The sequence below is a fragment of the Phocoena sinus genome, chromosome 3, assembly GCF_008692025.1.
Source record: "Phocoena sinus isolate mPhoSin1 chromosome 3, mPhoSin1.pri, whole genome shotgun sequence".
Taxonomy (NCBI): Eukaryota; Metazoa; Chordata; class Mammalia; order Artiodactyla; family Phocoenidae; genus Phocoena; species Phocoena sinus.
In genome coordinates, this window is record NC_045765.1 from 112539188 (window position 1) to 112550534 (window position 11347).

Sequence of the window (11347 nt, forward strand, 5' to 3'; positions counted from 1 at the left end):
AGTATTTGAAACAATTTTTTAAAAATCTTACCCCAAGCCTAGAATTAACAACATTACTTCCTTTTAGTTTAGGTTCTTAAACATTTTACAAAATGTAGTTGTCTCCTTTTATTAATAAATATGCTAACATTTTTGTATGTTACTTTACATATAAAAGGTTGTTAGAGCTCTCTAAAATATTAATCTATAATAACACAATTAACTTATTTAATTAAATAAACATAGAAATATAGTATCATAAGCTACTTTATAAATCTTTACTCTTGCCAAATAGCTTTAAATAAATTTTTACATGCAGCTCCCTGCTTATCTTAATTCAACCTAGGGTTTAATATTTGGTATTCAAGCAGCTAAGAACACAACCATACAGTATTAAAAGGTCTGAGATACTTACAGAATCGTAATAGAATCCAGTGCTGTGATCAAAATACAATCCAGTATTCTCATCATAACTAAATCCAGTCTGTGATACAGCAGCTTCTGCTGCAGCTCTCAAACTTTCAGCTAGTGATGAACCTTCTAAGGATGTATCTTCTGTTGCTAACACAGATGCTGGCTCCTAGGTACGATACAATCATGTCAAACAGGACAAAAACATCCTCATATCAATATAAAAGTTAGCAGAACTTGAAACAATAAACAGGCCTAAAAACTATTCTGAATAATAAGACCTCAATTTCTGCAATGGAAAGGGATGGCTATCAATTACAATTTGACCCACTTTAAAAAATATGAATTAGTGTATCAGTTAATTCATTTCTGACCCAGTTTTGAAGACACTAGAAGTAAGTGAGTGACCATTACTCAAAAATAAATGCCTAATACCATAAGGAAGCAATCCACAAAATACAGACTGAAATATTCTTTAAGACAAATGATCTGGCTTCTTCAGTAATTACAGGCTCAAGGGGAAAAAAAATTTTAGAAAAGAGATAGAGAAGAAAGGTATAAATTATACATCACACATCAAGCAGTTGCCCTGTATGAACCTTACTGGGATCCTGATTCAAACAAATGGTAAAAAGAAATTTATAAAACATTCTGGGAAATTTGAACAGTGGCAAGATATTTGACATAAAGGAAGTATTAAAAAAAAATTTGGTGTGAACATGGTATTGTGGTTGCTCAAAATTTTTTGGTTGAGTCAAATGTACTGACAAATTTTGTTTAGTTTATGTACAGCATACATTTTTGCAACACAACAGAGTAGGAAAAGTTACACATACGAACAAGTTCTAATTTTTACTTCTCAAAAACTGTATTATTCACTGCATAATTACACGCAGAACATCTACAACCCTTGTATATGTTGTAATAAACCAAAGAAGTCTATTTTTCTACGTAATAACAACAAAGAACAAGTTCTTGAGTATCAACAGTTTCAAGTGAAGCATTTTATTACCTGTGAATTTGAGGCAAAATGGTCCTCTTGTCCACAATTAACATTTTCTGTTATATCAGTACCAGCATAAGCATCATTTTCTATGTGTGACTGGTCTTTAGAATTCAAAGTAGAAGCTTTGATATCCTGATCTTCCTGAACTGGGAGTTCAGATGCTTTATTTGGAAGATTAACATCATTATAGTATGTCTGATAATAATAATCTATTGCAAAAACAAATTAAGTGATATCATATTAGAATAGTGTATACAAAAAGGGCTTAATTCCAAAACACTGGCACTGAACACAAAAGATCACACGTTGCAAACAAACCATATTTTTATAATTATACACATTTTAACAGATTAAAATTAATGGTCCAAATAAATCTGCAGAGATATATATCTTTGATTCTAATGTCACCTTCAGTTCCCTAGCTGTCAAGCTAAAAAGGAAAAAAAGGTAAGCAGATTTGGATTTTCCATAGCAAGAGTTAAAAGAGAAAACAGGTTGTGTTCTGTCAAAAAAAAATAAAAAAATTAGCAACTCTTAACGTCTAACTACATACCACAGTATACTTCAATATCAAATGACAACATGTCAAGGGCTGACCTTTTCTGTCAAATTTTGCTCATGGTGCTGACTTTTTAAAAAACATAATATTATACAGATACGTAATGTTTATACCATTGCTGTGTTTAGCAATTTGCTAAGTTGCATCTGAATAAAACAAGGCAAAATTTAATGGGAAAGATCATTTCTTGTTATCCCTATTTATTAAAACTTGGTTTCTCAGTTATTTTGCCTCACAACATAATGTCACAACAAGGCCTGGGTTGTAGGCTCACCCCATTCCCAGGAGGGCCTAGAGACTGACACTGAATTGATGCTAAGTGGAACACATCAACAAGAAAACACATGCCCCTGGTCACAAGTAAGGTCAAATGAGAGTAGATGGCTTACAGCATAGCAAAAATTACTCAGTGAATGTGCCACTGAAAGCATATTAGCAATATTACGTATTTACAGGAATAACAATACATTACTTTCCCACCAAAAGCGCAAATCGATTATCTGAAAATACCAAATCATATGGAGAAAAGTCAACTTTGTAACAGCTCTCCTATTTATCTAGATGTACACAGATTCTAAATTTAAAGAATTTAAAGAAAACTCCATGTTAGCATGATTTGAATGTAGTAGTATTAGGATATCTTCACTATAAGCAGAATACCTGAGATTGACCAAGGAGGGTGGTTCTCTGTTTGTACTTCTACATCAGACTTTTTATTATCTTCGTTTCTCCCACAACGGAGTATTTTACTGAGCTCTTCTACCTGAAAGAAAGCAAGGCTTTAGGAAAAATAAACCATACAGCAATCTAATAATATACACACTGTTCTCCTGAAATTACAGTAATTATTTTTCCTGGTAAAAGTTTGGAGAAGTACCAATATCAGCTAGTTTCCTTTTCAGAAAAACTGAAAATACTACAATATAATTGGCTTTCACGTTTTACATCTGCAGAAGGAGATGTTTTTATTCTTATACTCTCTAGCTAACCTCAAATTATTACCTCCAAAAATCAGACTGACTAAATTAATAAGACTTACTGAACAGGATCCTTTATTTCTAACAAATAAGAAAGTTTTTATACTACTATTTTAATCAGTCAGCAGTTCTCCCTAAGGAGAATTAAATCATTGAATTAAATTATCTAGTATCATTCAGTGTTCTCCACCTGGAATTAACCATTCACTTAAATAATGCCACTCATATACTTTAACATACTTTTTCCTTGAAATAGTAATCTTATAATTAAGTAACTGGAGCAGAAGGAAAGAGAGGTGACTGCCTCAGAGATGCATCTCGCCTCCCTGTGTCTCACTGAATTCCAAGGCCATCACAACTGAGCGTGAAAAATACCCATAAGCAGATGAAGAGCAGCCTCATCAATACAGCTCAGTCAGACAGGAACTCAGTGTGAGATTACACCCATTATAGGCACAAAACCAAAAAACAAGCTTCTTTAATGATACATAAAGCTTAAAAAGAGAAAGGTGATAAGACTGATTATATTCGGATTATCTGTGCACTTCACAGATTATCAGATCCGCTGCTACCACCAGGGCAGGAACTAGAGTGAAGCGAGCAAGGCACCTAAGGCACAAAATTTAAGGAGACATTCACTCTCAGCTTCATGCAAGTATAGAGTCATACCTGAGAATGAGTGCCCCCTTGAATTTTTCGCCCTAGGCTACTGATTGCCTTGCTCTAATCCTGGCTCTGGCTACTACCACTTTTACTATGAACAAGACCATTTATACAGAATCTGCTACATGCTAGGCACTGCACTTGGTACTGTGGGTAACATCTCATTCATTCTTACAACCACCTTACAAATTAGTTGTCCTAATCCCCATTTTACATGTGAGAAATCTAAAGAAAGTAATTTGCACAAGGTTTCTTTGACTCCAAAGCCTGTACATATTGTACTTTCCTGCTAGTTCACCCTCAATTCTCAAGCCAAATTTTTACTGCTCCAGATAAAACACTATCTAGTAATTAGGAATGACAGTTAACAAACTCCACCCACCACCAGGGGAGGCTGACTAGAAAGATAATAAAGAAGAATAATTACTATCACTAGTAAAGTTACCGCTTTCTATGCTTTTCAATTTTTCATATTAGACTGCCAGCAAATTAACACTAATAACCAAAACGCTGGCTCTTCAAAGATTAGCAAAAACGTTTTCTCTTAGGTTCTCTATAGCAAGCAGTACTTTTACAATTTAGAATTATAAAAGGGTTTTTTTCACAGCTCATCATATTTTACTCCCCTTTCCCCACAATATTTTAACAATATCTGTAGTCTCCTAGCACAGTCGCTGTGCACTGTAGTTGTCCAATAAATAGTTGTTGAGTAACAAAACACAAATTTTCGGTTATGTCATAATGTTAACAACTCTATACAAAGGGCACAGAAAGTCATTGCAACTCAGCGGTTATTTTCATAGATTGATAGCAAAGCGTAACACAGTTTGATGATACTTTAACGTTCAGCCTACATTTGTGGTTTTAGGAAATGTATCAATATATGCCAAAAGACTAGACAACAGTTTAACTGAAATTAATAATTACGCGGAAATAACTTGTTGGGAAAGAGCGCGACTGCCCAAAACAATCAAGCTGAAAAGATTATGCTGTTTAAAAGTTTTTTTTAAATGCGAGTTTAAATATTTGTCCTTACTGCATGTTATAAGAACAAAGTTAGCTGCTTAGTGTCTCTAACGAAGACAGTTCTATCTTCCCTACTTCCACTAGACTACTCAAGATGAATGCCCAGAACAACCTCACACATACCTAGCGTTCAGCAATTTACAAAACTGTAAAACAGTCTGTTGACATTTACTTTGATTTAACCTCCACCAGTGTGGTCCTAGCATTCTCATTTTATGGGCCACTGAGGCTCAATATCAGTTCACACATCTAGGGTATGATAAATGGGATTCTGATTGAAATCCGGCGCTTTAACAAACTCAAAAGTGATCTAGAACAAAATATTAGAAATGTGCCTACTGCCAATGGGACTTCACAAGTGAGAATTAAGACTGAAGTACTTAAGTGCACTCCACGCCGGCCACAACTGCAGCTCACGCACTTATCTAAATCGAGTAGCCCAACGCTTAGGTTTGTTTCAAATGTACCTGGAATTATCATCGCACTGAACTTTTGACTCTTTCAGGTACTCTATAAAGCAGTCCTGGGCCCTACCAGGGAGACCTTCTGAGGCTATCTTAGACTTCGAAGGCCTCATCTCGGGCTGGATGGGGCGTGGGGCTGGAGGCGGACCGCGCACCTGGGTGCGGAGCTCCTGGTTGTTGCTCTCGGCGCTCTGGTACAGCCGCTCTGTGTGATGCAGCAGCTTCTCGATCTCCCGCACTTGCCGCTTGCAGCTCCGCAGCTCGCGTTCCAACTTTTCCACCTTCCGCCTCAGCTGCGCCAGCTCAGGCTCGGGGGAGGGAGGTGGCGACGGCGACAACGAAGGCGGCGGCGCCTCAGAGGCCATGGGGTCCGGCGCGAAGCGGCCCGCGGGAGCGGAGGGACTGCGCTCAAGCTGAGACGGACGCCGACGGACCCAGAAGCCACGGGAGCGCGCGGGCAGCGAAAGGCGGCCTCATCCCCGCCCGGCTGCGGCGGCCCGCGGCCATGAGGCCCTAAAGCTGGTTACCTGTAGCCGAGGCGAACTGCGGCCAGCCAGCAAGGGGACCGAGAATGGGCCCAGTCCTCCCGGCTTTGAAACAGTAAAACTTTATTGGTAGCCACCTGCCCCGGAGACCGAGTAAGCCACCGAAACGTTGGACAAATGGGCTGGCCAGCGAAGCAGGAACCAGAAGCGATTGGGCCGTTTCTGGGCTGAACCGGAAACGACGGCGCCGGCGGTGGGCGGGGCCGAGACGGAAAAGGAAGCGACGGAAGGCGAGAAGGGCCTTACAGCGCACAGGCGCACTTTCCGCCGGCTGCGGGGTGCACGGGACGGGACGGGGCGGGACGGGACTGGGTGGGACGGGGCGGGGCGGGGCGGGGCGGGGCGGGACGGGACGGGACGGGACGGGACGGGAGGGCGTGGAGAGCTGGCGGAAAAGGTGCTACAGTAGCCCGGGAGGGATAAACAGAACATCGCCCATCCTCTGGTCGCGGGATTTTACCCTTGCACACTTTCAAAACGTTTTCAGACTTTTTGCACAGAGTGCACTTCCTAGCTCCTCGTTTTACAGATGAGAACAGTGAATCTCCAAGAAATGTTTTGCCAGGGTTCATAGAATTGATGCTAAACCAGGACTGTGAACGTAGTGTTCTGACGCTCTGCTTACTTAGTGCTTCTGCGGATTCCGTGAGGTTAGGCCCCCTAGGAAAAGAAAGCAAATTCCTATAGGTCTGGCTTGAAGAGAGAAGCATCCCTAGTGGGAAAGTAAGCAGCAAGATTCTACGGAAGTAGGAGAGAAATTTTTTCTGTTTCAGTGCATCTATTTCGTGTTTCGTCTATGTGAAACAGGCGTTTGTTCAGCAGCCTTTAAACCGATGAGGGCTTCTTGGAACACACTTTTCCTTCTTAACCAACGTCATTTAGAATTAGAGCTTGAGTTCGGAATGCCGGGCCTGAGACCTATGGAGGTCAGCGACTACGTCTTGCCTGTCGTCTCCCAGGGCCCAGCTCAGTGCCTGTCACAGAGCGGGTATCCTTAAATATTTGCTGAACATAAGAATCCTGTTTGATGTCCTAGTTCAGTGGCTGCTCTGTGTGCTTTTTGTCCCGTGCACTGCCCACTAGTTAAGTCACAGGCGGTGAGTTCTCCAGCGGGGACCTACCCTCTCTAGGTCCTGCACACATTATTCCTTAGGCTTTAAGAGTCCAAAATGGCACCACAGTGATCTTCTAGCCATCAAAGGATATTTAGTGAGAAGGCAGAATATGTACTCCCCGATGTAAAATAGAGATGTACTGCCCCCTGAAATCTGACTTACCTTAATGCATTATGACTCTAATCAAGAATTTACCCAAATCTTTTAAAATAAAAGCTATATTTCCCACTTTCTTCACCTTTGGGGGGGGAGGGTAAGGAATTCCATAAACACCACCTGTAAGGTAACTTTAAGGTAAAGGGACTTCCAGTTTCTCATTTTATAGATGAGAAATTTCAAGTTTTAACTATTCATTGTAGAAGGAATAAATAAGCTTATTAGCTGCTACTTGAAGCAATGATTTGTCTTAAAGGTAATCCATTTAATCCTAAATTCTGACCTATCATGCCACTAGTTTATAACTTACCTCTGACCATCAGTCTGGAAGAAAAGAGTCACAATATATTTTTGAGCAAAAATAAAAGCTTTGTGTATGAGGTGGGAATTGCATTAAGGTTCTAGTAAAAGAACTTAGTTTATAGTGGCTTATTAAACAAATTAGGAGGTTACTCTATTACATTAAAGAAGTCTGGAGATGGGCTGTCCAGAGCTGGTAAGGTGGCTCGACCAGCTCTTTAGAGACTCAGGCTCCGTCTGTCTTTCTGCTCTTCTATTCATAGAGCATATTCCCAGCCTCCAGGTCAATTCATTTTACAATATGGCAAGGGACAAAAGGACTTTCCCAAGGCCCCACCCAGTGACTTCTGTTTATATCTCACACCTTGCTGCAAGTGGGGCTGGGAATTGTGTGTGTATGTGTGTGTGTGTGTGTGTGTGTGTATGTGTCTTTCTGAGCTGGACACATTATTCCCTCTAACAATAAAGGGTTCTATAAATATGGAAGAAAGAGAAAATACTTGTTGAGTAGGTAAATAGCAGTCTGCCACACCTAGTTTTCAAATCAAAAGGTACTTAGTAGAGTGGACAGGGCCAGTGCCCTAGAGAAACATACTACTCGGCACCCTTCATAGTCTAAAATATTTCTTCTCGAATAAATCTTTGTTTTTATAGTGTTTTTCCTAAGTTATTATTGATATTTGGTACCTCAGACTGTAATGATACTCCTTAGTTTACAACACATTATCAACATTAGCCCATGGATGGATCTTCTCTTTTTCTGTTTTTGGGGGGTTTTTTGTTGTTGTTATTTTCGTTTTTGTTTTTGTTTTAAAATTGCTCTGTATCCCCAGTCCCCAGTCCCATTACCTCCTTTCTGCCAATATGGGCACCCAGTCTCACATGTTTGATATATGAGCTTAAATATAAATCTATCCTATCCTTATATTTCCTGTGCATTTCTTTTACATAAGTAGTATTTGGTTTTAAATCTTATGCTGTTTCTTATTTTTTCCACACTAAAGATGTTTTTAAAATTCATATATATTGCTGTCGTACATCTAAGTGCTGCATAGTATTCCAAGGTTTACATATACCACATTTTATTTACCTATTACCCTAGTTGTCAACATCTAAGTTATTTCCAATTCTCTATTAATACAATTGATGCCACAATGAAAATCCTTGTTCATGCCACTTTATTGACCTGTGCATTCATTTCTTTGGGATATATAGCAAGGCGTGTGATCTCTGGCTCATAGGGCAAACATTTAATTTCACTACGTTCCGCTATATTGCTTCTCAGAATGGCACCAACAGTGCACAAGGAGTTCTTTGTCCTCCACATTCTCTCCGATACATAATATTAGTCCCTCTTGTACATTTTTTTGCCATTTTTATGAGTTTAATGAGGTATTTCACTGTTGTTTTAATTTGCAATTCTCTGATTATCAGAGAATTTTGTATATTTATTGAAATGGCTATTTGGACTTTCCCCTCTGTGAACTGCCTATTCATAATTTTTTTGCCTATTTCTTTCCTGTTATTTTGCAGTTCTTTCTACAATCTAGATATTAATCCTTTACAGTTTTAGATATTGCAGAGATCTTTTCCCAGTCTGTCATATATCTGTTAAATTCATCTATGGTGTCTTTTATTGAACAGAAATCCTTAATTTTTATAAGTCAAATCAGTCTTTATTCAACTTCATTTTATTTCATATGTTTTATGATTTGGGCTTTTGAATCTTATTCATGAAGTCTTTCTCCACTCCCTGAGTCATATTTTCTTCTGTAAGGTTATAATTTTAACCTTCACTTATAGTTCTCTACTTTAACTGGAGGGATTCAGGTGTATTCTTTCCACACACATTTATCATCTATCAAGTTCCCATATATATCTGAGTCCATTTCTGAGCTCTCTATTCTCTTCTGTTTGTCTGTTAGCCAGAGCTATTCTACATTCAACACTTTGATTTTGTAGTATATCTTAATATCTGCTAGGGCAAGTTCCCACTCTGCTTTTATTTTTCAAAATTGACCTACTCATGAACCTCTATTTTTCCATGTAAATTTTAGAATGAGTTTGTTGAGATCCTCAAAATATACAAAGGAATTTTTATTAAGATTGCATTGAATATATAGATTTATTCGGGAAGGAATAGCATAAAACTTTACATTGTTAAGATATCCCATCCACATACATTCTTTTTGTTGTTGTTGCTCAAATTATTCATTCTCTTTTGTCCTTTAATAGAGTTTTAATACTTTTTCTGTAAAAGGTCTTGGGCGTTCTTTCTAAGGTATTTCCTAGGCACTCTGGTGTTTTATTGAGAATGAAAAATTTTTTTCTAGTATTTTAGAGAAAGAAAAGTCAAAGTGATGGATAATTTTCTAGCTTGGAGAAAGAAGGTAGGGACCATTGGAGAAGAGTATGTTACACAGGGGAGGGTTGCTTTAGTTTTGATTTTGTTGACCATATGGAGTTTGAGGTTCCTTCAGGACATCCAGTACAGATGCTCAGTAAGTAATGAGCATTCTAGAAGCCCGTCTGAAGCTTAAGAAACAGATCTGGCTGTAGAAGTAGTGTGTAAAGCAAACACAAATGGCTCCAAGGGCTAAGGAGATAAATCAAATAAATGCACAGGGCATAGGGCAGCAACTACTCAGTTCTGGAGAACTGTGAACCCACGTGGGAATGTGAACCCAGTGTTACAGAGCTTCTGACTTTTCAAGGAAAGCCAGAAATTTGGATTCTTATGGGACATCTGTTTAAAAACAATGGTTCATATTAGAAAAATCATTTCTATGGTTTCATGATTACATCCTCTTCACTGTACATGTGTGCTTCAGGTGCTGCTCTGGAGTCCTATTTTTACCATCACTGCCACTGCCATCTTTGCTCCTCTCCTTCCCCTTTCATTGTTTTCTAATTTGTCTTTCTTCTCCTTTCTCTTTCCCCTTGATTTTATGATTCTGTTTGAAAAAGTTTAACTCTCTCTATATATATGTATCACTAGTCAGTAATAGAGCTGTTCTTATCTAGGCAGTGATTCAAGTAAACCCTACGTCTAATTTAATCTTCAGCCCTTTGATTATCACTTGTAGTAGATGCTGTGGAAATCACATTAATGGCCCCACTTCTTTATCTATCCTGGAGTCACATCCTTTGCCATGTGACTTTGTGGTTTCCTTCACTATAGAGGCCCTCCCTTCCATTTTTGAATCTGGGTTTGGCTGTGTAATTTGCTTTGGCAGGTTGAATGAGGGGATGTGCCAGAACAGTGGACCAGTTCCCAGCCCATGTCTCAGAAGGCCTTAGTACTTCTGCTTGCTTTCTTGGATTCCTGGCCTTGCCATGAGAAGGACACACCTAGGCATATATGCTGGTCTCAGAAGGAGGATAAATAACACATAGAACAGATCTGTTCCAGCTAAGATACTCTAGCTAAGCCTGACAGAGGCCCCAGGAAAACTGCAGACCCTTTGCAATCCCAGCAGAGATCAGCCAGCCCCACACCACCCCAGATTTGTGAGGAATAATAAATGGTGGTTGTTTGAAGCCACTGAGCTGGGGACATTTTGTGTGCAGCAATAACAGATATTAACCTGATCTAAAGCCATTCCAGGAGCCTGTGAGTTTCAGCAGGCTGGAGCCCAAGCACTGAGTTACTAGGATACAGGTATCCCCCGTCTTTCTACAGTTTGAGTTTTACCACTTTGCTTCTACGGATACCTGTTTTTGCTAACAAAAGAAATCTGGAGAGGATTTCCACTTTGATTTAAAAAGGCAAAAGCTGAAAATAGTGTTCAGCATTTGTTTTGCAGCACTCAGAGCAGCGAGCTTGGCACCACCAAGCTCCTTCCTGAGAACTGCCCTCAGCATCTCAGCATCAGCCTCCACAGATTTGAACCGTGTCTGTGAACATCTGTTCTTTATCTCCATTTATTTTGTGCACCCATTAGAAAGATGTGTCCTAAGGTATCAGAAAAGCCTAAGAGAGCTCGTAGGATGTTGTGCTTAGCATAAAACTGGATGTAATTGTTTCGATCGTGGTGAATAAAATAGATACTGTGCATGCATCGAACTTGACTGCGTCCACCACTTGTACTAATTGCACCCAGAAAGAGAGATTCTTCAAAGCTGCTGAAATCACTATAGGTTCTG

General features: G+C 39.3%; 1 protein-coding gene across 1 annotated transcript in view; it reads right to left on the reverse strand.

The window, feature by feature from the left end:
- Positions 1-5829, reverse strand: part of AGGF1 (angiogenic factor with G-patch and FHA domains 1) — a 49153-nt gene extending 43324 nt beyond the window's left edge. The window contains exons 1-4 of the mRNA XM_032627989.1: positions 5241-5829; positions 2616-2718; positions 1403-1605; positions 395-559 (exon numbers count right to left, since the gene is read on the reverse strand). Coding sequence (XP_032483880.1) covers positions 395-559; positions 1403-1605; positions 2616-2718; positions 5241-5450 — 681 coding nt within the window. The 5' untranslated portion in view covers positions 5451-5829. The remainder of the gene's footprint in view (positions 1-394; positions 560-1402; positions 1606-2615; positions 2719-5240) is intronic.
- Between the last annotated feature and the right edge of the window lie 5518 nt (positions 5830-11347).